This window comes from Neopelma chrysocephalum, unplaced genomic scaffold (assembly GCF_003984885.1).
Source record: "Neopelma chrysocephalum unplaced genomic scaffold, ASM398488v2 Primary Assembly neopelma1_76, whole genome shotgun sequence".
NCBI classification, from domain to species: domain Eukaryota; kingdom Metazoa; phylum Chordata; class Aves; order Passeriformes; family Pipridae; genus Neopelma; species Neopelma chrysocephalum.
In genome coordinates, this window is record NW_020897737.1 from 10907731 (window position 1) to 10935539 (window position 27809).

The 27809-nt window shown below is 47.3% G+C and overlaps 1 protein-coding gene across 7 annotated transcripts in view; it reads right to left on the reverse strand.

The window, feature by feature from the left end:
* Positions 1–9694: 9694 nt before the first annotated feature.
* Positions 9695–27809, reverse strand: part of BCOR (BCL6 corepressor) — a 59765-nt gene continuing 41650 nt past the window's right edge. For all 7 annotated transcript variants that reach the window (XM_027689022.1, XM_027689019.1, XM_027689021.1 and 4 more), the window contains 6 exons: positions 27343–27612; positions 20594–20760; positions 13551–13696; positions 12359–12436; positions 11998–12148; positions 9695–10826 (listed from right to left, as the gene is read on the reverse strand). In XM_027689022.1, coding sequence (XP_027544823.1) covers positions 10532–10826; positions 11998–12148; positions 12359–12436; positions 13551–13696; positions 20594–20760; positions 27343–27612 — 1107 coding nt within the window. In that variant the 3' untranslated portion in view covers positions 9695–10531. The remainder of the gene's footprint in view (positions 10827–11997; positions 12149–12358; positions 12437–13550; positions 13697–20593; positions 20761–27342; positions 27613–27809) is intronic.

Sequence of the window (27809 nt, forward strand, 5' to 3'; positions counted from 1 at the left end):
CTGTTTGGGGACTTATCATCATGTTATAAAAGTTGCCTCCTGAAACTTAGTTTCCTGCTTTTCTCCTGTGCTTTCCTCTGTTGTCCACCCACACTGCTGGCTCCAAATAAGGGCAGTGAGCTCCCTAGAGCTCTCCACCACCTACTCATCACCCTGCTGTCCTTCCTCCCCTGCCTACTTGCCCTGTCCCCTCCTGGTCACAGAGGAAGCAGGATGACATGACAAACTGGCTCAGCTTTTCCAGGGATTTCTGGAGCAATTTGTTCTCTCTCCCTGGACCTGGACCTGATTGACTCATCTTTAGGATTTTTACTGGAAGAGATGTTTTTCATCCACAAACCCAAATGATATAAAAAGCTGGGGGGAAGAGGATAAAGAGAGCAGTAAGAAAAGTGATGAATTAAGCTGCTAGGGTCTGCAGCTTCTTGCTGACTGAAACTGTCACAGAACTCATCATAAGCCATCTGAAGGGCCGGGGTCAGAGCTACCCTGGCAGCACAGCCCTGCCGTGGGATGCTCAGTCCCAGCATGTGCAGGAAGCGGGTGGTGTTCCCAGCTCCCCAGGCAGGGCTGGGGGAAGTGATGAAACCTCCGGAGTGCAGGTCTCTCCTCCCCTCTCCCACGGGAAGCAGCTTTGCTGCAGCGGGGCACTGCTGATGGGGAACAGCAATTTTGTCAAGGCAAAATATTGCCAAGGGCAAGGGCTTTCCTGGAGCCAGAGCCCCCTGAGACTGGCAGGCTTGGGTTTCACATGCTCAAGAGCGATGGCTTTGCTTGGGTCTGATAGGTGACATGCAGCTCTTAGGAGGTTAAACCTCCTGCTTCTGCTCACTGGAAGTCTCTGCTCTGATCATGATGGCATGCAGGGTCTTCCACAGCTTCAGAGTCAAGGAGTTATTGCTCAGATATAATTTCCCTATCCTTCACAGAATTATTGCAGCAGGGAGAGGATTAACAGGTATGCAAATCACAGTGGAGGTGGGGGGAGAGCTAAGCTAAAAAATTAATAAATGCCAAGGTGGTATTGCTGTTCAAGCTCTCCAGTGCCTTTTTAGGGAAACTAAAGTGTTTGCAGGGTGGCTGCAAGCCTGATGGGAAGTGGGAGCCAACCTTCCCCCTACTGGCTCCTGCTCTGGGTCGGGTAATAGGATCTCCTGCACAGCTGGGGTTAGGACCAAGCAGCCAGCACCCCGTGCACACACAGACACACACACACACACACTGTGTAGAACTTCAGTGTGTCCCCCCTCAGATGTTCAGGGCTGCTGCATACGGAGGAGGGGAGGTGGCAAAAGATGGCAGGAGCACAGCAAAAGCTCCCTGTTAAGCCAAGTGAGCGAGTAAAGGGACTCACCAGAGCGTCTGTCTCTGCTGGGACCAACTGTGGTCCCTGACACACTGGGCTGCGTTGAGACCTCATGTCATCCCGCAGCCACACTGCACGCCTGCTCCTGCCGTCTGGCTGTCATCTGTCGGTGGCCAGCGCCAGGCAGCAACTCGGGGTGAGCAGGCAGCAGAGTCCCTCCTTCACTCTGGGCACCCCCCCCCAGTCTCCCTGACCCAGCTCCCTTCCCGGGTCTGATTTAAACGGGAGGCAGCACATCTGCACCCCCACCTCGCCTACCCCAAGGGAGTTATGCACTGTGGGGGAGTGGCTACTGGCAAGCCAAAGTGATTTGAATAAGTGCCCTTAGTGCCCGATCTCCATCTCTAAATAAGTCTGCTTTAAATTACACTGATTTATGATTCATGTCTTTTTATTTGATCAGTCAGCGGTGCTGCAAAACCTTCAGGCGCTTAAGGTGTTTCTAATCTCCCCATCCTGCTGGATGGAGGCACCGCTTGCAAAAGGCTTGTTTTTAACCCCTGAGTCCACCGGCCACTCAGACAGGACCGGACGGAAGCCCGTCTCCTTTCCTCTAACCGAGGCTGTCTCTTTTCCTGGCTCTTGCACATCATGGTGCCCGGTGTGATCACAGCATAGATTATCCAGCATCTCTGGGGTCTCCTGCTGTCACGCCAGGACACCGAGGTGAGGATACTTTGGATACTTTGGACGCTGGTTGTGACAGTACACATCTCTGGGAGTTTACATTTTAATGTTTGTACCAGGAAATCGGCTCTCTCAGTGTCATGGGGTTAGACAAATACCTGATAAAGAAATAAACCTGTCAAATACATTTACTTTACAAAAAGACCAAGCCCTGCAGAAGTCTCTGTTGTGTGTTTTAAAAAATGCCCCACGCCTTCACAAACATTCTGCCTGGGATACTGCATTCCTCCGTGCTGGGGAGCCACCAGCAGCAGAAGAGGGACTGTCCTTGGGGTTGTTTTGCTGTGATTTGGCACCAGCTGCCGAGCAGACCCACTCTGCTCCTCCTCCTCCACATCCTCATCCTCATTCTCCTCCTCCAGTGCTGGCTGGGTGAAGGATGGGGCTGACTCACCTTGTTCTGCCTCTAAAGCAAAGCCGAGGGCCCCATAGCACCGAGAGTTACTGCAGGTGAAGTTTAAGCAAACACTGAGCAGGAAAGACTGTAGCATTGTAAGAAACTTGTGGGACGTTTGAAGTCCTGGAAAGTCAAACGTGGGCTGAGCATGAGGCTGCACTTTTTAAAGTGATCTGCAGCTGTAGAAATAAGCCTGGGAAGGGGCTTTCTGGGTTTCTCCAACCTGCACAGCTCATGCCATGTTTTCCTGCTGTGCTCACAAGATAGCCCCAGCCTGAGTGCTTGGGCGGCAGTGGGTTCTTTCCCTCCTGACATCAGTTGTTTACTATTAAATAACCTTGAAGACTGAGACGCTACTTTGTGTCCGCAGAGCCCTGCGCTGCTCTGAGCCGCTGGTTTCTCCGGAATAACACACCCTCCCTTCTCTAATGTTTCCCAACAGACAGAGCTGCTGCTTCCCGCTACCCGGGGCCTTGATTCCCAGACTTACAAAACACCTTTTTGCCGCAGCATATTTGCATCTCTTTGTTGACTTTGCTAATCAAGCTCACTCCTGAGCTTTTGAAAACAGTAGTACTCAAAGGCACTCTGGCTCTTCGGGCATGGCAGCCATTTCAGGAGAGGTAACCCCTTGGGGACCAGGCACTCTTTTGTCACTAGACTATTAAGGGCTGTGTTGAGAGCACCGGCTGGTGGATGGGCAGAGCATCCAGATTCCAGAGGCACAGGCTCACCCATCTTTCTGAGCCCAGGTAATGCCACACTGCCACCAAAAGGGGCAATGCTTCTTTGACTGTCCCTGACCCCTTGCCCTGATCCCAGGCCCGGGCAGCACTCTCTCCTACGCTTGCAGGGGGCTGGGGTGATCTCCCACCCTGTACCCCCCAACCCTGAGGGTCTTCTGGCTCTGGCTTCTTCTGGTTTAATGAGAGCAACCAGCCCATGTGGGGACATTCCCAGAGGGGTCCACCCCACCCAGCATCAGTAATTCCTGAAACAGGCAGTGCTCTATCGTGTAGCTGTTGCAATCACTGCCCTGTTCTGAGCTGGCCCTGCAGGGAGGTGTCCCAAATCCCCAGGTGCTCACAGCAGCCAGTGGGTAGCATAGGTAGGGTCCCTGGGCTGGGGAAGCCAAGGGACAAAGCTACCCTTGTGACATGGGGCTAGGGGACAGAAGGATGAACTCCACTCTGCACCCAGCTCCATCCTTTGCTTAACTCTGCCCGTGGGTTGGCCCAACGCAGAAAGGAGAATTATTTTTGTGTAGACTGGCATGTCACAAAGATACCTGTATTTACCTTAAGATGTCATGGAGTGGGGAGATAAGATACCCAGCTTCAAACTATTTGTTTCGGTTCCCTCAGTGCTTTGTGCCACCAGTTCCAGCAAGGGAGCCCGAGACTGGCCCCACTGAGTGGTCAGACACCAAACGCCCATTAGATTCCTGTGGGGGTGGAGGAACTTCTCCTAAACACACCAGACCACTGACACAACACGGAGCAGTGGCAGCCCAGGTGTCCCCACTCCCAGTGCTGGGCTCTGTGATTAACAGCAGTGGTTTGAGAGCAGCCAGGCCAGGCTGTCAGAGAAGAGTCCCTTCGGCACATGTTGGCTCCAGCGCTGAATTTGCATACTGTATTTGCCAAGGGTTATTAGTGTTGATCAGCTGTTAAATAATCTGCCCTTTTCATTTCAGGAGGCCTGTCAGGACTTGCCTTCACATAGGCTCTACTTAAACAGGAGTTTTATGGCATATTGGAAAAGGGTTTTCATTAGGTAGCCTTTTCCTTGAAATTTCGACAGCTACAAATACTAAACACTGTCTCTGACATCATGAGTGTCTGCCACATGTGTTGCCTAACCCTCTACATCTTCAGTGTGTGGAAAAGGCTGCAGCCACAGAGCAGTGGAAATCAGGCTACAGTCCCACTGACACCCTTCATTGTGCCAGGGAAAGACCTGAGCAAGGAGAAGAAGATAAAGACAGATCCCAAATCAGAAAATGAAATTATCCCCTGATGGAAAAGGGCACTGTGAGGTTGCTGTTAGAAGTTTTAAAAACAGCTTCACCCTGCTCTGCACTTGTAGGGATACAGTCTTTGGGGTGACTTATGGTTGCATTTCTCCACCCTTGTTTTTAGCTGTGTCTCCTCAGGGCCACACAACCTTTTCAATTAGCCAGAAACAGGAGCTCCAGAGCCTGTGGAGGCTGGAAGCACGGGCCAGTGGTTCAAAGGGAGTGGCTTGTGACTCACAAGGAAACAGCAGGATGGGGTAAGAACCACATTTGGCCTTGTGGTCAGGCAACACCATCAAGGTCCTCCGGAAAGTCAAGTTCAGGAAAAGACCTAACTTGAGGACTGAGGGGAACTGCAATAACCAGCTGGTTCCAACACCTGTAATTATGCCCAGTGCCCTACAAATTGTTAGAAGATCTAGAAAGAAAATGTGGTAGTAGGGATCTGAAGAGGGGTTTGCTATGAATGCTGGCTGGTCTTTAACAGCCCAATAGAAAAAAGTTGTGCTGATTTGCGGCCAAAGGACCTTCGCTGTTACCAGCAAGTGAACTAAAACACCTGCCTGTTGGATGGCCCCACATCTCCCATTCCTCCCACCTGTGGATTTTGAGTGGCTGTTGAATGCCAAGGGCTTTTCCACCACGGTTTCTTCAGCACAGGGGGAAGGAACCCACTGTGCCAGGGGAGGATGCTGCTCACTGCCCACCCGTCATGCTGGGGGCCAGGGCACTGCCCTCCTCCTTCCCAGCCACAGCTGGTGTCCAGGCAGTACCTGTGGGAAGTGCCTGCTGGCAGAGAAAAGGGGGAATGGGGGGATCCCTATGGAGCTGAGATGGCCGTGTTTTCCTCAGCCATGCTGAGTAAGATGAGAGGGTGGCAGCAGGTATCACACCAAGCTCAGTCTTCACTTTCTCTCTCACCACTCCTCTGGGGCAAAGAAACAAAAGCAACCATGAAAACCAAACAATTTGGCTGTAACGAACCATAAAACACGGGATCATCTCCTCGCCTCTGGCTCACCTCGCTGGTACAGTGACTTGGTTGTGCCTTGCTGGTACTGCCTGTGTTACGGTCATCAGGTGACAAAGCCAGCATTTAGAATTGATTAATTGATTCATACATTAAATAGGTATTTGTGCTCAATTATTGACAGGTTTGCTAATGGATTACTATTTAAACAATTGTGATATTTTAAATTACATGCTATTTTATAGATGCACATTTACTTAAAAAAAGAGCACCCCTTGCATCTATTAACATACTAAAAAGAAAATAAAACATTCAGGCTGTTATAATGCACAATGTGGCATTACTCTGGGTGCTTCCTAAGCTAGGGAAATCTTATTTGTTTAATAATAAGTTACCATGAATATGCAAATCTGCATCAGTGCAGTACCTCACTGCTGTCACTATTAATGAGTTGCAAATTAATGTGACAACAAAAGGAAAATCTATTTAGTGACAGATTTGTGGTTCATACCTGGCTCAAGAGAGCAACCATCTACAGTCACGTCAGTCTGCTGGATGATATGTGCACATGGTGTGGACAAGGTTTGCTCCAGGACTGGCAAACCAGAAACAAGCAATGTGCTGCCTTCACCCCAAGGGCAGAAGGCAGTGTTGCTTCTAATGATCCATCACACTCAACCCACAGGAAAATAGTCCCCTCACTCTGCAATCACGGCAAACCCATGAAAAGCACACTAAGGGGTGAAATGCAGAACTAGCAAGGCTGATGTGGGCGGACATCATGGTGCAGATAGAATTTCATCTGCTTCAGATCTGTTTGGGGATTTTGCCCCTGATGTCACTTCAAGCTCAGGAAGTTATACTTGTTGGATTCCAGGCACTTTCTTCTCCTACTCCTCCTTCTAGCAGAAATGCAATGGTGAATGAGCATATTAAGAAAACATCTAATACGTATCTTCACAATTATGGTATTCAACTCTTCTGTCTTGTGTAGTGGTGCCAAGACCTCTCCTACAAACACTGGACTCATACTGAAACTAATATAAGATCTTCTACAAACAATTTTCAGTAGACAATATACTATTTTTCCTGTTACTTTGCATCTGTGCAAGTTTAAAGTAGTAATGTGTGCCTTTTTCCTGTGTGAACTAAAGAAATTATGCTGAATGTTTACCAGCAGCCCCACAGAGCCTGGGAATGGCAGCTGCCTGCACTTACCATTCCCTGACACCTTGTTCATATTAATGCACAAATGATGGGCCTCATCTATAGTTTTATTATTTCACCCAGAAATGAAGGGAGGAGTCAGCTTCAAATTATTTTATTCATGGAGTGAGCTTGGCCCCTGGGAGCAGTTTTTAAAACAATTTCCATTCTGCTCCTGTGATCCTGCAAACCAGAATCATAGAATCATTAAGGTTGGAAAAGATTGTTAAGATCATTAAGTCCAACTGTTAACCTAGCACTGAAAAGTCCACCACGAAGCCATGTGCCTAAGTCACATCTTCACATCTTTTTGAACACTTCCTCTGGCCCTTTCTTGTCACACTGTATCAGTCTTTAGCACAAGACTCCAGCTATGACTCCAGAGTAAAGAAATGAGAGAAGTGGCTGAAGGGACAAATAACCCGAAGGGGAAACTCGCAGGGCTGACCCCACTCTGCAGAACCCAGTCCTCTTGGGTAAGGCAAAGGAGGAGTTTAATACTTTGTGTACTCAGTAGCATCGTTTATCTCAGGGGAAACCTCCCAGCACTAACCATGCCAGGGCTTCCCCTTGTACCCCCCCAAGGCAGCCAGCCTGGAGCTGGGTATTTCCTGGGATTTCCCAGCTAGCAACAAGTAAAACTTTTGCAAAGGAACCTCCCTTCAGTGAGACTCATCTGCCTGCTCTAGCTGGAGATGGGATTTTTCCCTACAGCCCCAGTGGTCCTCCCAACACCTCCACGGGGCAGCACAAGCTCACAGCCAGACAAATCCAAGTGATAAGCACGGGAAATTCAAGGTAACACCTTGGCTTTGGCTCCAACAGCATCAACACTGCACTTCCACCCTGCAGAAGGCAAGAAACAGGATCAGCAGGGTTTTACCATCCCCAAAGGCTGCGTTTCTGTTTCCTTATTTTTTATTAACCTGGAGCAATGCCAGTAGTGCGAAGCAAGCATCCATGGCCCAAGGAGGATGCACAGGAAAGTGCTTTAAAGGAGAGCAGCATGATTTCAGAAACTGAAACGCTGAACACAGCCCCCTCCCAGCCCTACCCAACCATGCTGGTTGGAGCTAGCCCAGTCCTGGCTTTCCACTGTGCAGGATCTAGACAATCCCAGTGCTGGCAAGGCAGCCAGCATTCCAGCTTCCCTGCCTACACTTCCTGTCACCGAGTTCAGTCCCTGCCAGCATGCTACCACCTCTCCTCTCCCCAAGGCAACTATCCCCTGGGCTTGCCTACTGCAAAACTGCTCCTACTGCATCCTGCATCTCCTGTGACAGTCTCTCCCAAACCACCCAGCACAGCGTCAGCCAAGCCAGCCTCATGCATCCAGCAGCGTGGGATGCTGCCCTCCTGCTTCGCTGAACCCTCCATGCTCCCTCCAGCACCCTCACACAGCAAATCTTTTTTTAAAAAGTGCATCCTAAAAGATGAAACGGTTACAGTTATGTCAAGGGACAGCACTGGGATCAGGTGTTCTCCGCCACAACCCTATTTTTAGAGCGCAGACAGCCCCGGGGCAGGCACACACTTGCATTACAACAGCACGAGGCTGTTACTGTATCTGAGCACGGATGCAAGCACCAGCATGGAGAAGGCCCAACTGTACTCGGTGGAGATAGTGGAAAGCTGACTAAGCAGAGATGCTTGGGGAGCACGTGCTCAGGATTATTTGAGGAGGAGCTGGGCAAAAGAGGAAGCCATGTCAATCCTCTGTTTGCCTGAGGGGCTCAGAGAGGTGTTTGCCACGCACCCCTGGAAGTAGCACGAAGCTGATTTATACTCAGCTCAAGCCATCCAAGCATTACATAGCTGACCAGATAAAAGGAGTCTGTAACAATTGCTTTTAGTGTTCTCCCTTGCCTTAATTTTCTGGCTCACCTCTTCTTTCTGGGAAAATCAGGGGGTAAAAGCAGCCAGCAACAGGGAGTAGAGATGTCTGTGTTTCCATACTCCCAGTGTGCTCATATAACCCCTGCAGGAGGGATCACCATCCTCATTATCCAAAGTCTGAAGCAAGACGTTGGTAGTTGTGTAAGGACTGAAAATTCCCTGTCCTGTGCAGAAATGGAACTTCAGCTGCCAGCAGCAGACAGATTTTGGACCCCTCTCTCACCTCTTAGCTTGGCTACAAAACCACCTTACCCACAGAAACAGCCCCACTGTAAGACACACAGGAAAAATGTTTGGCAAAAGACTCTATGGCAACACATCATGAGAAGCACCAGCTCTGAATCTCTCCCTCCACTGCACCTTCAGAAATGAGGCATCATTCTCCCAGACCTTGAGGACAGTGGAGAAACTTTTTCCCAGATGCTTTTCTCAAGATTAACCAGGTGCTCTGGTCGAGACCCTTCTGGTGTGGGTCCTGGCCCTTATCAGAAGAGCAGCACGATTTAAACACCTCAGAGGTAACTGGCTATCACAAGACATACTACTGATAAAAACAGCCCCAAAGTAAAACTCAGGAGTTTGGGTTCACAGCAAGAACTTCTTTCCACAAGGGGAAGGGCAAACACAGATCCCAAAGAGAGGGTCTGCCCAAGCCCAGGGTGCCCAGACTCTCAGATGCGAGTTCCTGAGCTGTGCAAAAGTGACATTTGGGTCACTGTCCCTTTAGATCCCCCTAAAGTGTGCTCACAGCTTTAATGCTCCACATCAAAACTAAAGCATTTCCCCTGGTACTGTTCTCCTCCCCTCTGCAGACTCCAGTGGAAGGAGAACTCAGCCAATTCAAATTAATGCAATAACAAAGGAGGGAAAATAATTGAACATACTCAGAATTCTTTAACTAAAAGGTGATGCAGAAAGCATTGTGAACACCATTTTTAAAATTCTGTCCCACCGAGTGTGCCTGCCTGATGTTTTCTTGCAACTTTGAATTTAGAAAGCTGAAACAGATTCTATCTCAGATTTCATCAGCACCACACCAGCACCTGTGCCAGCCCTGTTCCACTTTGGAAACTACTCCCAGAGCCTCTTTTCATAAACGTTAATGAGGCAAAGCTCATGTCACAGCCAGGCATAGAATTAACGGGAATAACTTTAGCCTCTTCATTTCTCAACAGTTTTATTGCCTTTAAGAAAATTTTTGTAAAATATAAATACAAAGGCAGAAGATTTACTTACAAAGTTAAAACACAGATCTCAAACATAAACACACAATTCAGAAAATTTAGTTTATGTACAGTTTCAAGCAACTTCAACATATGTTAGTTTTTCAATATTTTACAAGGTACAGAAAAAATAGTTCAAAGTCTTCTTTAAATAAAGAGCATAAAATGTTTAAACATATATAAACAATCCGGTTTGATGTGTGAAAACTAAATTTCACAGCTTTTAAATTAGGATATAAAAGTTCTTACAATTAGTTGATGCGTATGGATATGGTTTAATTTATATTTAAAACTATTGAATTATATTCAATAGTGCTTACCTGGCCAAAGCAGGTAATTCTGTAAACAAAAAAAACCAAAAATAATATAACCAAGTGCCTTACCAAATTCTATCTCCCAAACAAGCCACACGACTTTGATCACATCACCTAGAAAAAGTATGTTCTGTGTAATCAGTGCTTTGTATGAAACAAAGTCAATGTGTGGGTGTGTTCTTTAAAAAAAAAGTGTGTTCCGAGTAATAACAAACTTATCCCAAAGCCTGTGTGCATTTAAAGAAACATTATATAACAATTTTGTAAAAACTGATTGAAGTTAAAAAAAAATTCTTCCAAAATCCATCCAACTGGAATTCAGATCTCTTATATAAAGGAAAAGATATTTTCATATTTAATAGTGTCCTTTCTTTACAGAAACAATTTAATTTGAACACATATACATAATAAAGAAGTAGCTGTATAGAGCACTGTACATTAAATGGCCTGATGGTTCACCAGAGGATGTCAAAGGGAGGGTCCTCGTGCGGATGCAACCAGTGAAGCGAGGAGCCGAGCAAAGTCTTGAGTTCGCTTGTGAACTCCACCAAGTCCAACAGCTCTTTGCTCTCTGGGTTAAACGCTTCAAGGTCCGTAGCACAAGAGAACAACTGGCTGAGGGAAGTCTGTTTGTAAAACTCTGCCTCCGTGATGGTGACGACCTCCAGATTGGGGAAGTTGCAGCGGAAGATGCGAGACGACATTTTTAGCCTCTTCACCACGTCCGAGAGCAAAAGCCAGTTTCGTGGTCTGTGGAAGCGAAGGAGAAAGAGGCTCCAATAACTGACATTAAGTCATGGGCTTCTTGACTTGTCACTGTGTCACTGTGTGACAAACCCTCTCTGACCACACCCTCGTCAACAACCTCTCTGACATCAAGGCTGTGGCCCGATATAACAGATGTGCAGGAGTGTATGTATTTATTTGGAGTCCTGCTGCCCACAGCTTTGAGGAAGGAGAGGTCCAGGCATGCAAGGGCACTGGAGCATATAAAACCTGGGCTTATGAGTGCACATGTGGGCCAGCAGCCATCCCAACAGCTGCTCGTACAGCTGGTTCACCTGGCTGAGCCCAACCCCCATTTAGCAAGTTAGGAGATGGCTTATAGTTATAACCACAAAATTCAGCATCTCTGACTTCCAGAGATGCTGATATTAAACAGAAGTAAACAGTGAGTTGGTTTTTTTTCGCAGGTATTTTAAATTTAATCTTGTCCACTTCAGGGAACTTAAGTTACATCCATCACCCAAATCATAAAAAACACGGTAAAACCTGCACTCCTTCATGATCAATATTTAAAACTATTTTTCTCACAGCTGTCATCAAAATTGGTGCAAATGGTAAACAGTAGCTGTTTACAAAGCTAATTTATATCTTGAACATAATAGATAATACAACTCTCCAGGTCTTTGCTTATTATTAAACATCATAGAACCTTCTCCAAGATGCTTATTTGTTTGTTCCAATTCAGAGCTTTAAACCAGTTTTGCTACATAGTCTAGAAAAGCAGTAATGGTGTCATTTTGTCATCCGCAAAAGCGTGTCCACTCAGCAGAACAGAAAAGCCCATAAAATACAATTAACAATACCTTACAAACACAATATCCAAAATTAAGTGCTAGAAGCACTGGTATTTTGGGATGTTTTAACAAGGTGCTGTCTGGGATGAGGGAAGGAATCTTGTGTTTAAACGTCACTCGTTCCGCTTGAGAGTATGGCATTCAAAACTCAGCCCTGACAAATCAGCCTTTCCCCCTCTCACCTCCCATTGGTTTATTTCCCAAAAACCCCAGCAATCACAGCATTGATCTTTCATTCACACTGCATAAATGCAAATGCTTTTCCCCACAGACACAAACTGCCACCAGCCCAAGCTGATCACCTCAGCTGTTTTTACCCCGAAACCTGCATTTGTTCTTACCCCTGAGAGAGACACACTTGAATGTTGTAACACGGCAAGGGAGGCTCATCTGAAAATTCAAATTCAAACACATCGCTAAAGCCATCTTCATCTTCATCACCTGGGCCAGGAGGATTTGCCAAGATGTCAAATCCGGATTCATCTTTCGGATCTGAATAAAATTGAATAAAAGGTGCCAAGTCAGCATTGAAAAGACTGTTGCAGGCCTTGCTTTTTCTTCCAATAACGTGATCTGTAAATAAAATCAGTTTGCTTCCTTCCTAGCTTCCTCCACCATGAAAACTAAACAGCCCCCACCCCCACGTGCCGCATGTTTTTAAAGTCTCCGCATACAAAGAAATAAAGGGCAACATTTGCTCACCGCACACAGAGCTGCCATAGAAATCCCAGTACAAACCAGGGTCATCAACACTTCGACCTTGCAGGTCAGTTAAATACTCTGGAGAGGAAAAAACAACAACAAAAACATACTGATGAGAACAAAAACTGGCCAGTTTAGCAGACCGCGTGTCATACAGGCTCTATATGCATCCTCCATACCTTTCATCAAAAAATCCCACACTATTTTCCTGTTGCACATGCTACACACCATTCTCTCACATCAAATAATGAACCACCACATCAAACAATCACCCAAGGTCTAACAGGGACAGACACAACCCTAAGCTTCAGAAACTGAGAGCAGCATTATAGTTTTGTGAAAACAGGATGTTTTGGCCTTCACAATTAGTCTGGACACTAGCTTGGGGGTGAAACTGTGGCCCCAAATAAACTGATAAAAAAGGTTTTTCCCCACAGATATGTTCAGAAGATGTAATTTTTTTCTACAGACATAATTTGGGAGATTTACTAACTGCATTGATGAAAAGATATTGTAATTCAGGATGCTAAGAAGTCCAAGATACTGAATTTTTCTGGAGTCCTGACACACCTATGGGATTTCTACACTACACCATTTGAAGAGGTAAGTGGGTGAACTCTTAAACTCATTGACTATGAACTCCTTCAGAGGTAGGTTATTAGGGAATGCAGTGTCTTCATCCAAAACTAAGAGGAAGAAAACCCTAAATCCATGTTACAACATGGATATGTTTAAAGACAAGAGCCTTTAATGTAGTTTTACAGCATTTCAGATATAAAACAAGGCAGAACTTGCAAAAAGGAAAACACTTTAAGATAAAAAGCAAGACCATGGGAAAATATGAGTATGTTTAACAAGCAACAATTCGATTTGGCAAGTTTCTTATTTTCATTTCAAACAGAAAGCCGAATGCACGAAACAGTCCACTGACCTCCCACCTACCTAGCAAATCTGACAGTGGAATAATCCTTATGACTTATTAAGAGTTTCAATTAGAAGGAGCCCCCATGCATGGCTGTGCTTCCCACCTGCAGCTGCTGGGGTTTTGCAGGCAGAGAGGGAGCTACTGCTCACCCCAAGGCTTCTTGGCATGGAGCCATCCTTGCCAGGTAGGAGGGTCTTTGGGAGGCCAGGGAACAAAACCCCCCATTTGCCACGACCAGCAAAGCCCCCAGGCAATGTGGGCACTGACCTGTGAGGAAGGTCTCCATGAGCTCACTGTGGGTCATTTTCACGATGGTCCTCCCAGAGTAGGTTGCAAGTGTTGGATCAGCACCATAAGACAGCAACAGGCGGACGATTTCCAAGTGGTCGTTTTCGACGGCGTCATGGATTGGTCTGGAGGGAGAAACAAACAAAAAAAAATCACAGCGTTACATTTTGACTCAACAGTATTATGCAAATGTGTTTGACAAGAAACTTCTGACTGTAGATCAAAGTTATTTATAGAAAGTAGCACTATTAATACAGCTGCCAATCATCTTACTGTCGGTTTTACTTGCACATCACCCCCTCCCCTCGTCTTCACAGTCAGCCTGCTCAGGGCAGATATTTCTGTTACGTCTATTCATTGCTGCACACATTTTGAGGGCCAGTAAAATAATTACACCGCTGTAACAGAAAGCAGGAGTTTGTGTGAAGCCTCACAAACATAATTTTGCTGCAAGTCACTCTACCGTTCCAAATCTCTGCCAATTTAACAGCGTGTTGTGGAGTAAGGCTCGCTCAGGCTGCCTCTGGGCAAGCACGGAAATCAGTTACCCAAAGCTCCTAAATTATGTACACAGAAATAAGTTATGAAAATTTGCTAGGAATTAAACTTCCATGCAGAATATCCTCTTTAAACAGTACTTGTGAATATATTTGCAGCACAATTCAACCCTCCTAATCAGAGAACAGAAAAACATGTTATTTTAAGTGTAGTCCACCCAGAAATTAACATATTTAACGTGGCATGAGCAGTCTATACAAGCTCAGACATAGATTTTGTGAGCCTACAGAAGGATTATTCATTAATACACATGCCTGCAATTCCAGGTTTAGAATTCCTTATCACTAATTATAAATCGCATTAACTTTTGCCTTTAAAATTGATTATACGTAACGGGGAGTTGTCTGGGAGTAGAACATATTACCCTTCAGACTAATGAAGATGTGTTAAAATCCCATCCTTTCCTTAGACAACAAGTGCAGGGAACTGAAAGGGGAGTCAAATGCATGGACAGTGATCACGGCAGTTCAACTCAGCTCAGCTCCTCCTTTAGGCTATCAACACCACTGCCCCCCAAACAAGGCTTTCAAGCCCTCACAGAGCTTGTATTAAAAGGCAAGGAAGGACTTTAACTAGGATCACATACTGCCTTCCTGGAAAGCTTTCAGAATGATGTTACAAGGGGAAGTCATCTGGAAGCACAGCCAAGCAAACCTCTCCGCTCTGTCTACTGATCTGCCAAGCAACGCTCAGCTAACAACCAGGGCTTAAACTCCCTCCTGAGAAGAGGTCGCATCCAACCACTCCTTCTGCCTCCGGTGGCAATGTTCCCTCTATGTCACCACTCTTTTGGCATGAACTGGCATCCACATGAGCTCAGGGCAGAGGAGGGGAGGATCAAATCAGTCAGAAGAGGACGGCACACCATCGTTTTCCCATCTATCACACAGCACTGCTGGGAGGAGAAGGAGGAGGGGGACTCTGACACATCTCAAAAAGATGCTCCAGATGTGTTTACTCCAAGTACTTTTCAGTAGGGCATGACTTAGGGTGATTAATGGCTGTCACACGTGAAGGACTCTTGCTTGCCCCCATCTTGCTGGAGAGCTGTGTGCTATTTTGGCTTTACATATGCACGATATATTGACATGTGGAGGTGCACTTGGGGGCTTTGCGTCTTGTTCCCTATGGAGAGAGGGCTTATCCCATGCTGCCTGCCTCCTGCACACCCCATGACATCAGTGAAGAAGCAGGTGACCCTCAAGCTGCTGAGCGCAGTCCTCAATCCAGCTTGTGCTAACCCTCAGAGCCCTGGCAGCAGAGAGCACAAGATGTGGATGCCTTCAAAGCCCAACATCCTGTTCTTTGGAAAACCACTTTTACATCTTAAGACCGGAGAGGTCCACAAGGATCACTTGCAAAGGGGTCAGGATATCCCTTCTCAGTTTCTGAGGGAACATCTCTAACATAACACTGAAACTATATGATGCCTTTGAGACAGAACAGTGCTGGAGAAGCCAGCATTCCCGGGATCCCCCACAAGCCTCACCCTCCCACCTCCACCTCCTGATTCAGTGCTTCCGCACAGGGACTGCCGCAGCACCACGCGCCCACGCAGCAGCCGGAGCATCCAGGATCGGTGCTGAACATCCCAGGCGACACAAAGCAAGAGGGAACAAATAACAGAGGTGCCGACAGAGAGGCTGGAGGAGTATCGGGTGTTTCTGGCTGTCAGCAGGCGTCTGAGGCCGGAGCTGCCGGGTCACGGCACTCTGAGCATCTACAGCAGGAAAGGTCAGCCTTGCTGCAAACCCTCCTGTCCCCCACCGGGCACGAAGCATCCCTGGCTGCAAGTCTGGCAACAGACACCGGGAACAGGCGAGAGTTACGGCTGCTGCCAAATCATGCTTTTTTCTCCCCCACTCCTTCACTTTACTGGAGTCTTTAATTTCTCACAGTTTTAAATTTAATTTCAGAATTACGATTTTCTGGTTTGGGGAGGGGGGTTGAAGAGTGTTGTGGGATTATTGGCTTGTGGGTTTTCTTGTTTGTGTTGTTAGGGGTTTTCTTCTTTTTAAACTGACTTACCTAAGTGGCTTTTGAAGCAGTAATGAATTCAAGATGATCCCTTAACTTATTAAAAACAGCATCTAAATCACCACTCAGTGTTTCAATTGATTTAACGACACTCAAACGAGTTTATTAAAGGGTGCCTGGGCATTCCCCAGGAAGGAAAAATTGCAGTGCATGGGTTGTAACCCTGTGATGGAACCTCCCTCTCGCTTTCTACAGGTCACCAGGCCCGGTGTGGTGGTGCAGGCAGGCAGAGGCAGCAGGGCAGGCAGACCCACCTTTGTTGTCTAAGAGTGCACAGGGAGGCTGCCCAGGCATGAGAGGGGACTTGATAGAGGCAGGGGGAAGGAAAGGCGTAGTAAAGCCGTGCGGAAGAAGGAAGAACAATAAATAGAAGGAAGGAAAGAAAACACTGGCAGGGAGGGGGGAGAATAGGAGATTCCCCATAGATAAGTCAGGGGAAAAAAGGCAAAAACAGAGCACTGACAGACTCTTTCACTGGCTAGAACAGCTTCTTGGCAAGCTCACAAGTGGGACCATGCAAAGGCAGAGCTATTCGTTTGCTTCTCCCAGCAGGGCCAGCAGAGGAGGGAGTATTTTTCAGTCTTGGCAGAGTTTAACCATCCTCTTTGTAGGATGCAAAAGCGACTATTGGAATAGGCAACTTTTTCAGATGTCAAAAAAATAGATCCCTGGGAGTCTTCTCCTGGAGAGGATTTGCCCATACAATCTTTTCCGCCCTGAGCATCGTGGAAATAAACACTCTCTATCCCTAATGGTACAGTTAACGTAGTGCAGCTCGTTTCTAAAACAAACCCTTCAAAAGGCCCCAGAAGGATCTGGGGACATTCAAGAGCTGCAATATCCTACAGAAGACACACATCTCAACCCTCTCTTGTGTACTGTCGAATTCTTCCGACTATTTTTACCACCACTACAGTTAAGAAAACATTTCACTGGGGGTTTATCATTCCACTACCAAAATTATAAACTATTTAGACCAGTCAGGGTTTGCTCCCAGCCTTTCAGGCACCACCAGAATTTTCCTCACTGCAGTAAGAGGTCTTGTAACTCGACGAGCAATACCATATTCTGGCGTTTTATTTTTATTTCCATCCACTCCGTTACACAACACTGCCCCTCGGAAGAGGCAAGGCACAAGTTGCAAGAGGGCAGCTACGCAGGCTGACTCTTCTTTAACGCAGTTAGCTGCTGGAAGGTATGGCTCTGCCAAGACCAGATGAAAGGACACAGGAAGAGAGCCATCTTGGCATGGTCCTCCCAGGGAAAAAAATTAAAAAAGGCTGAGCTCATCAGCTGCCAGCAAGGAGGATACAGCAAAACTGGCTTCGGAGAGCAAATCTAGGGAACAAACTCTGGAGCAATGTGGAGCCCTCGCTAACAGGCAGGGGATACCTGTATTTTTGGCATGTGGCTTTGTTTCTATACTGGCACCGGTTCAGCTAGGGCATGCTGCAGAGGTAAGAGGAGAAGAACAAGGAGATAAGGCCAAAGACACTCGGCAAACATCCTTGCTAATGTCTGGCACCGGTCGTCGAACACCCCTTGATGAGCTACTGCACTTACTGGGGTCCTGTAAGGGAAGGGAAGCGCTCAACTCTTAAGCACGGTCTATTATTATTTATAGGTAAGACGATTAAGAGCCCTTAGTGACTGCGGCACCTCGGAGACAGGTCTTAAAGATCTCCGGGTTCTACAATAATCTTTGATTAGGCACTAATTGAGCAGCAGACTGCTTGTGTATTCAGGGTCTGCAGGCGCTGCATGTGGTCTATCAGCAGAGTTTAAGGGGAAAAACATCGAAAACCTACCACATTTAGCCTGGCCAGATGTGCTGTGAATAGGGCAGAGAGGGACTTCCTGCGCTGCAGGCAGAGCCCTGGCGCCTAGCTGATGGTGAAGGGAAGGACTGCACCACACCTACACTCCCAAACACTGTCACCTCCTTGCACAGCCACTACAGTCTGGTGCTTTGTTTCTGGTTTCACCAAGATTTCTGATGGTATTAGGAACCAGAGGCTGAAAGCCTGCCTTTACCTACTGAACTTAAGGCAGACTGGCTGGGTGGCTGCATAAAAGGCAACACCAAAGCAAGAGGCTCAGGTATTTGTTTCGCTCCCAGAACACACACGTGCAAAACCAGCACACCGATCAGAGCACCTGCTGCACTTCAGGCAGGACTGGAAGGAGAGATGCACTGAGTCTGCAGAACTTTACTACATCCTTCACATTCACGTGGACAATTTTTTGTACAGACTAAAGACACATCCTCACGCGTCAAAACTTTTCAGAGTGTCCTCCAAAAAGCTGACCGCAGAGGCAGCAAGTAACACAGACCAAAGCTTCAGGCAGCCGAGATCCAAGTGACACCCCAGGCTGCCACATTAACCAACAAGCACACGCAGTTACTCACTCCTCTGTGCTGTTTTGCATTAACTGGCTGAACAGAACTACACACATCCACTGTTACTGTCTGCAGACTTGAAGGCTTCCAGGTGAGGTGGCAGAGGGGACAATAAAAAGCATATTCAGTGTCGTTAAAAAAGCAGGGGAGGGGGACAAGTCTTTGATGATGGGTTTGTTTAGGGTGGTTTTTTTTGTTTCTTTGTTTTTAAGATTTTAGTATTTTTCTAAGGGTTGAACATGTTCAGGAATTTGAATTTTAAAAGCAGCACAGTTGAGGAAGACTGACACTTCTTTCCTCCTAAAAGTTAAAGGAGAAAAACTTCAGGAGAGAAATGGGATTTGTCTTATGAATGTCCTGATTGACTCTGCAGAGATAGAGAAGTCTGGTCCTGCCATAAGGAAAGGGATAACACCAATCCAAAGTTCCTTACAGAAGCTTCTGCTCTCTGTCCTGTCCAACTCAGGGCATCCAGACCACCTTTCATCTGTATATTAGATGTGTTTTGGATTCACGCTGTCTGTTGGGCAGCTTTCCAAATGAAAACGAAGTCTGTCCTCAGAAAAGAGAGGTAACAGCAAGCTGAGTTCTGACATTACCGCCTATGATCAAATCATCATTATGTTCATTTCTAAAATGCATTTTCCCCAAAACAACTTCTCAGGGTACACTAGCCAAGTTTCTTTCTTGGAAATCAGCTCCATCTGTGAATAGAAATCAAAGGTGGACTCCGAACTGGCGGGTGATTAAGACTGATCAGAAACTTCCTGGGGATAATTTTCTATATAGGTTATTCCAGCAAGTGAGACAAAAATAATTTAGGTTTCTTTTTATGGCAACTCGCCGCTGTTGCATAGGTTATGTATTAAAGCTGAAGGCAGCAGAAAATGCGAGGCTGTTTGGCAGCCTACAGAACTCAGAATTCTTACAAAAAAGTGGGCGACAGAGGAGGAATTCAGTCGGAGTCTCAATGTTTCTCCAAAAAGGCTTCCTTTGGGCCGTGATGGGCCAGTGATGGGCCGGTAACAATAGACCATCATGAACTTTTAATGGACCATCCTAACCAGCCCTCTTATTGTTTTCCCGACTCCTCCCTTCTCGAGTTAATAAATAAAGAGCTTAAAAACAAAAGCAGGCTCTTAGTTACGCTAATTTTACCTCCCTGGCTATTTGGATGGTGATAGGGAATGCGATAAACCATTTAAGATAACAAGCTGCAGGAGATTCAGAGAATACAAAGCGACCTGTCTCCAAAATGCATAGACTGAATAACGCATATGCTGAGGACAAGTTACCCCAAGGTCAGCCCCGCAGAGGTGGTCAAAGAGGTACTTTAGGAGATACACAAGAAGCTTGAAAAAAGGTGGGAGCAGCATTTTTATCTCCACAATGCAAAAAAGAAAAGCGTGCTATCTATTCTGCCAGCACAGGAACTAAGCACCCCTACCATTCTGTGAAGGAAACTAAAAAAAGGCTAATTCGGGATTTAAAAAAAAAAAATTAAATCCAAAATATCAAATGAGCAGATAGTTTAACAGTTCAGCAAAACAACGTTTTTATACAGCATATACGGGACTTGCACACCCAATCGCCACAAAACCCCGAAGTGCTCTTTAAAGTAACCCTCCTAACAAGGCAAACCCCACTCTTTTGGCACAACTCAAAGGAACTGGAGGGTAAGCGAGCAGGGCTGCAGCTCAAGTATCCCTCCTTCCTGCCCTGCAGCTGCCAATTTCACTAACTCTAAAAAAAACCCACCAAAAAACAACCAAGGCACAACATATGAAAATTCCCAGAAGAAAAAAAATAAAATTACACTGAACTCGAGTCACGGCAGAAGTGCCCCCACTGCTTTATTAACTGCGTGTGCCTGCCCAACGACCAGCAACAAGGAGGACCTTGGTAGCTTCGAGGGTTTCATGCAGGATGGGGAGGGTGGGACAAGGGGAGGATAATGGAGAAGGCACAGAGGGAAGGGGTCTGGTGGTGGTGACCACCCGATGCTGGGGCCAGAGGTGCTGCTAACCTGGTTCCATCCTGAGCACTGCAGTTGACATCGGCGCCGTACTCCAGGAGATGCCGCACGATGCTCAGCCAGCCTCTGGCACAGGCCTCGTGCAGGGCACAGTAACCCGCGTTGTCACGATGATTCACATCACACGCCTTGTTTTCCAAACAATACAGAACCACTTCCTGGAAACAGGAGGAAAAACAGATGCATCAGAGTTATTTCTCGGTGCGTGAACGCACAGGTTTCTCTATTTGAAGGAAAAAGGGAGGGGGGAAGGGCAAAAGACAAAATCCCTGTGATATGCCCTCTTTGAGATGGGTCAGTCAAAGGGAAAATAGGAGGGGGAGCTGTTGAAAGTCCTATTTATTCAGGAGACATAGCAGAGACCACGACTTCCCTGAGCAGACTAGTTTGGGCAAAGTGACACCGAGAGCTCTGCACCCCACAGGGACCTTCCCAAAACCCGCAACCTCAGGAATCATCACAGAGGGGGAATGTGCACACTTTGCAGACAAAACCCATAACCTTCCACTTCTCAAAACTTCCACACGTAAAGCTAGTTGGAAGGTTTTTACTCTTACATCTACATTTTTCAGCAGAAAATTCTGCAAGCGCAACAGCAGCACAGCCGACACAGTCAGTTCAATTTTAAAAAGAAAAAGTGCGTGACCCGAAACAAAAACACATTTAAGACACACAAAGGATGGTTTGCTATCGGCAAACAAAAACCAGCCCGGCTCTATCAAGATCGGGGAAATCCCATTTTCATCCACCCCGGTTTCTGCATGCAGAACTAAAGCCAGGCGCCAGGTTCCAGTAACGAGCCCGGCGCCGCAGGAAGCCATGTGAATTTAACACGATTCATCTTGCAGTCAAATATACCACGCTCGAGAGCCTAGGCCAGACTCAGCTCTTCGCTGTCCTGCAGCCTTGAAACAATGACTGTTCCATCACTCAACTAAAAATTCAGAATCTTCCTCGACTTGTGTCAGACGCAAAAGAAAGCAAAGCAAAACAAAACACATTTCTAAGAGATGCTCAATGTATAAAATAGCCCACACGTTCCCAGATTAGTGGTAAACCATTAATTTTGCATTTGCTCCTCTCCAAGGCTGAGTGACACCCTTGCAAAGCCAGGTACAGCATGGAGGGGGTGAGTGTTTGCTTTGCCAAAACAAGAGAAGAAAACAACATCGGGTGCGATGCATTTATTCCTCCCGTTTCAGAATCTACCGGAAAGCCCACAATAATCTGTGCTCTGGGTATACCTGACTCAAGAGCCGGTATCCAGGATACAGCATGAAGCTGCTCTTTTAGCAGGCCCTCACTAACCAGGGTAAAGCCAGGAGCTAATGAGCTGCCTGTCCCAGGCACCAGAGCATCCCCTGCACCTGCCACCAGTGATGCACCCACCCACACCTGATTCACCCACCGGTTTAACCTGGGACCCCCACAGTCCCCCCTCTCACCAAAGAGAGCAGGGGTTTTTAATGTTCCTGCTAACCAGCCCAAAGGCCAAAAATTGGTCCAGAACGGATGTTCTTTACCCTGCACATGCTCGAGCCCAGAAGAAAGGGCTGTGCAAAATTATACTGTGGAGGTATGAATTTTCCTTCAAAACCAGACCACCCTGCCAGGCAAATTAGCAGATGGATATAGGTAGCAGAAGCAGCTGCCGTATTCAGCTCTGCTTTTAGCACGCAGTTATCATTTAAAATAGATTCTGCAACTCAAAATAAAAGACCTTTCATCTATTTTTGTAAAAAGCAAAGGCTCGTCCTAGGGTGGAATACCTACTACTGGACAAAAAGGCTAATTTTGTCGGGCAATTCTGTGTTAAGAGGCTATAAGAAGAATGTCATTAACCACAAAATGTAACTATAAAGACCATAAAACTCTACATTGTTAATTAATTAAATGCCTCATTAACTTTTTTTTAACATGATTTATTCAATTTACAAAAAAATTAGCCATCGTTGCCAAATACAGGAACATGTGGTGCCACAAACACACTTTTGGTTTCACAAGCATTTCTCAATAACATTCAGGAAAGGCTGTGAGAATGCCACGGGGCAATTTAATGTCTGCTTAGGTGCTCTATTTAAATCAGCAATCTGAAAATCACTAGCAGTTAATCCAAAGAGTCAAACTAGCACCTCACCAGCCAAGGTATGTGCCACAGCCACTGCCACTGCCTGCAGGTTGTTAGCCAAATTGCAAACAGCAGAGTTAAAATATGCAAATATGCATACTCCATCCTCGTCTGCAAAGATGTGCCCTTTGCATCAGTCTCTCCCACCCAACCTGTACTCTGCAGCAAGTCCCACTCCTTTTCCAAGGGAACAGGTCAGCATCCCTCTGGACATTCCCCATGCACCAGGCACGCCTGTTGCCACCAAGATGCACTACTCCCCTCCATCCAACCTCAAAACACTACCCTTGGGTGAGGTATTCTATGCTGAGCCTTAATACTTCCCCACAGCACCACACCAAACCCCAGGAGTGATGCCCATTTCCGTGCAGGGTGCAGGAGCCCTAGGGGAGCACTGCAAGGGCAGGATGATGCTCAGGAGCTCCTGTGGCAGCCACACGGGAGATCCAGGGCCAGACCCTGGAATATGAGGCATATTCCCAGGGCAAACCCTCTCCCCCGTGCCCGGATAAGCCCTACCTTCATATGTGTTTAAACCCCCTGGAAACAAATATCCTCTCTCCCCCACCCTCTCATACACCACACATTCCTCTAATTTCACTGCCTTCGCAGGAAGGATTTAATACCAAACTGACCAGAGAACTTTGCGAGTCCACTGTCGTGGTTTAACCCCAGCCAGCAGCCAAGCACCATGCAGCCGCTCACTCACTCCCCCATCGGTGGGATCAGGGAGAGAACCAGAAGGGTAAAAGTTGGAAAACTCATGGGTTGAGATAAAGACAGTCTAACAGGGAAAGCAAAAGCTGTGCACACGAGCAAAGCAAAACAAGGAATTAATTCACTGCTTCCCATGGGCAGGTTCAGCCATCTCCAGGAGAGCAGGGCCCCATCACGCCTAACGGTGACTTGGGAAGTCAAATGCCATGACTACAAAAGGTCCCCTGCCTCCTTCCTTCCCCCCACTTTATATACTGAGCATGATGTCACATGGTATGGACTATCCCTTTGGTCAGGTGGGGTCAGCTGTCCCAACTGTGTCTCCTCCCAGTTTCCCACGCACCCCAGCCTCCTCACACCAGCGTGGCAGTACAAAAAGCAGAAAAGGCCTTGGCTCTGTGTAAGCGCTGCTCAGCAATAACAAAAGCATCTCTATATTATCACCACTGGGTTCAGCACAAATCCAAAACACAGCCCCACACTAGCCACTGCAAAGAAAATTAACTCTACCCCAGCCAACACCACCACGACCAGACACACACCAAAAAGCAGCACAAAGACAGCCAGCGTTTCCTCTCACATCAAATTCATTACACAAGCCTTTTTGTAATTTTTTTCCCCCCAAAAGACTCTACTCTCCCTGTAATTCCCTCTTCACAAAAACTAAATTACAGTTTTAAGACTACCATTATCTCAAGTCATTTGTTTCAAACGGGGAAAACAGAATGGATTGGAGAGTGCCCATACACTGGGATGGGTTGCTAACACCGTGCCAAAGCAAGGCATGGAGCAGAAGCCTAGTGAAGAAAAGGTAAAGCTTCAGCAGGGATTTCTAGAGCCGAAGACCATTTGCTGCACTGTCTTTAAGTAGCCTTGTTGGCTGCAGCCCTGCAATTTATCTGACCAGACACAAGCTGCATCTGTCCTTCGGCATTTCACTCTCGCGTCAGCTTTTACACGCAAAACTGTAGCCGCTTGTGTCGTGCTCCCCGCAATGATCTGGGGCACATCTGTGCTGTGGGACTGAGAGCAGGGCAGAGGCACATGACCTGGCAGCATTTGGGCTCCCCATGGGTCTGGGAGTGGCATTTACAGCTTGCCAGCACCTTTGCCTGCTGAAGGTGCCAGCACCGCCTCTGGGTTTGGAGTGGGATGCCTGCACGGCCTCAGGGCATCCCTGCTGCAAAGGCAGGCGGGCAGGCTGCCAAGGGCAGGCACGAGCTCATCCGGTCTCAGGGCAATACAGCATTCCTGCCGCTGCCAGGGCTCCCTGGTGCCCTGCGGTGCCAGTCACTTGCAGCTCTGAGTCCTGAATCAGCACCCGGCGTCCCTTTGCGAGCTCTGGCCCTGACGATGCAAACTCGTCTGCCTCCCCTGCCACCGAGCTGGCACGTGGCCACGGGGCTGCCCGCTGCCTTCGCAGCAGCTATGGGAAGCCCTCGTGTGCCCACCAAAGGTTGCTGCCCTGCTAACAGGGGTGGCAGAAAATAGACACGTGCAGTTGCCACAGCTCACAGACCAGCATATTACCTTAGACTCGTCCAGATTTCTCCTCTTTATTTTTAATAGAGGAATTTGTAACTTCCTGACCATTCTCATGTTTTCTGGAGACAGAGGAAATTCAGCTTTTCTAACTGCTGTAGTCTTGTCACTAGCAAGAAGAACTCCTCACCTACAGAGTTTCCACAACCAATAACAGAATCAGCTAGGTTGGAAAAGACCTCTGAGATCATCGAGTTCAACCTTTGATCTAATGCCACCTTGTCAACTAGACCATGGCACTAAGTGCCATATCCAGTCTTTCCTTAAACAGCTCCAGGGATGGTGACTCCACTACCTCCTTGGGCAGCCCTGTCCAATGCCCAATCACTCTTTCTGTGAAGAACTTCTTCCTAATGACCAACCTAAACCTTCCCTTAAGGGGAGGCAATTTAAGACTGTGTCCTCTTGTCCTGTTGCTGGTTGCCCGGGAGAAGAGATCAATCCCCACCTGGCTACAACCTTCTTTCAGACAGTTGTAGTGAGCAATAAGGTCTCCCCAGCCTCCTCTTCTCCAGGCTAAACACTCCCAACTCGCTCAGCTGCTCCTCATCAGACTTCTGCTCCAGACCCTTCACCAGCCTCATTGCCCTGACCAGCCTTGTTGGCCTAAAAATCATCACAGCTCACCACAGGCCAAATGAAGCCCCAACAGGATGGTACAGCCACCCACCATCTGAGACTTGAAAGACACAGACAGTGTCAGATCCCAGATCTCAGGTGCACACACCAGCCTCTTTCCCTGCCCCCCACTCAGCTCTCCTACTCCTCTCTCCCCCAACAACAGAAACCGACTGCTGCCAACACCGGCTGAGCAACCAAATCAAACGATCTGAATATTTAAGCCTATTAAAAACATGGTTGTTCACGTGAACTTTTGGGTGAATTCAAGTCAGAAAATCAAAATCCCCCATCAGCTAATCTTAGGAAGGCATGGGTGGCACACAAGGTTACCCCCCACCTCGGCAAGCCTGGGCATCCCCAGCTTTCTGCAACCAGCCAATGCTGCAGAGAGCTCCTGCTATCAAAGGAATGGAGAGCCCTGGGCCCCTGCTTGAGCAGGACATCACCCCAACAGTTTCGGAGCTACTCCCATTAAGCTGTGCCCAGTGGAGTGTGCTGAGCACAGAAAGTGAAGTGTCCAAGCATATTCACCCTGTCAGACCCCACGCAGGAAGAAAATACACAGCGATAGCTCGGAGTACATCCTACAACATATTTTGATTTTGGATCCATAGAAAATTAAACCATTTAAATTATGGAGAATACCACAACAATGTTGTAACAACCGTTTCTCCTCCCAGCTAGAGCTGAAGTGCCCTGGGTTAGAAGAAGCCTTTGTCTAGGGTAAACAAAACCTTTCCAACAAACCCTGCCTTCCAGAGCTGGACAAGGCCTCTCTCCATACAAAGGTCTCCAGCTATACAAAGGGCATTTCAAGGTTTCAACAAATTCCCAAGGCTGGGACAGCCCCACCTGGGCCTGGGCTGATGCCACCTTCCCACCTGAGGCTCAAGCCCAGCTCTGAGGTCCAGGCAGCCCTGTTACCACCAAGGCAAACCCTGCAGCTTTGCCGAAAGCAGCAGTTGTTCTGTGCAATGAAACACCTCTGCGCAAGACGTGACATCGAGCAACAACAGCGCTCATGCCCATATTTCCCCAATAAAAGCGTGCTTCAAAACAGCAGAGCTGAAGGATTCATCGGTTTCTGATTTTTGTAGCAACAGGGGGCCCGTTTCATTAGACAACATTGTTCCAGCTACGCCAAGCAGCTCCAGACTCCAAGTATAAAGCATGCAGAGTGCTCCTATGATGCGTCTGATCATGCAAGAGGACACTCCAAGCGCTACATCCTGTGTCACATACCAGATACCCCTTGGAGAAAAGAACATAAAATAAAACCCTTCTCCTAAACTACACGCTCTTCACTAACAACAAAAGCAGAAAACATACAGTTCATTAAAGATCACCATAAAGATTACTTGAAAAAAAAAAAGAAAAAAAAAGGCATTCGTTCTGTTTGCAGATGGTTTATATTTAAAGGGAAGTGAGGGTTACCAATAAAACTTTACCATTTGCTCACTCCCACAGGATGTTGCTCACCCTGTGTCCCTGCCAGTTGACCCAACAGCGGTGGGGACTCACTCCCGCAGCAACCTGCCTCTGAACCCCGCATGCCAGGGAAGGGAACTCAGCAGGGGAAGGGGGGGCAGCAAATTCAGCTGAAAATTTTCAGCACACTAAAAGCTGCTACTTCGCAGAATTTCCACCGACAAAACTGGAAAGAGGATTTTAACTTTTGAAATAAAAAAAACCCAAACCATCATTGTCCCGCGGGGCGCCCAGGGAGCCTTACCTCGTACCCCAGGCGCGCCGCCCGCTGCAGCAGCGTCTCCCCTGCGTTCTTGTTGACAATGAGCCTCCGCGCTTCGGGCGGCATCGGCCGGCTCGGGGTGGTCTCCTGAGGGGGGCTGGCAATCGGCAGCTGCGAGGGCTGTGAGACGGGTAGTAATGAGGGAGTCTGCTGCAGGCGATCATACGGCTTCTGCTCGTACGGCTTGGCTGGCGAGGAGTCGCAGTCTGAAGTAGGCTCCGGTCGCTTCCTGACTTTCCTTGTTACCGTTACCTGTCAAAACCATTATGGTGTTGGCACTTTTTTTTATCTTTGTTTTTACAGTACAGCAGCGGGACTATATTTTGTCAGCAAAGAATTACGCTTTTCCACTCATATTTAATTTTTTAAGAAAGACCCCGCTAGAGCTTTTTAACACAAGATGCCTCACCCCCTGCAATAGTGCCTTTAGCTCAGCTTAAGAAAAACAA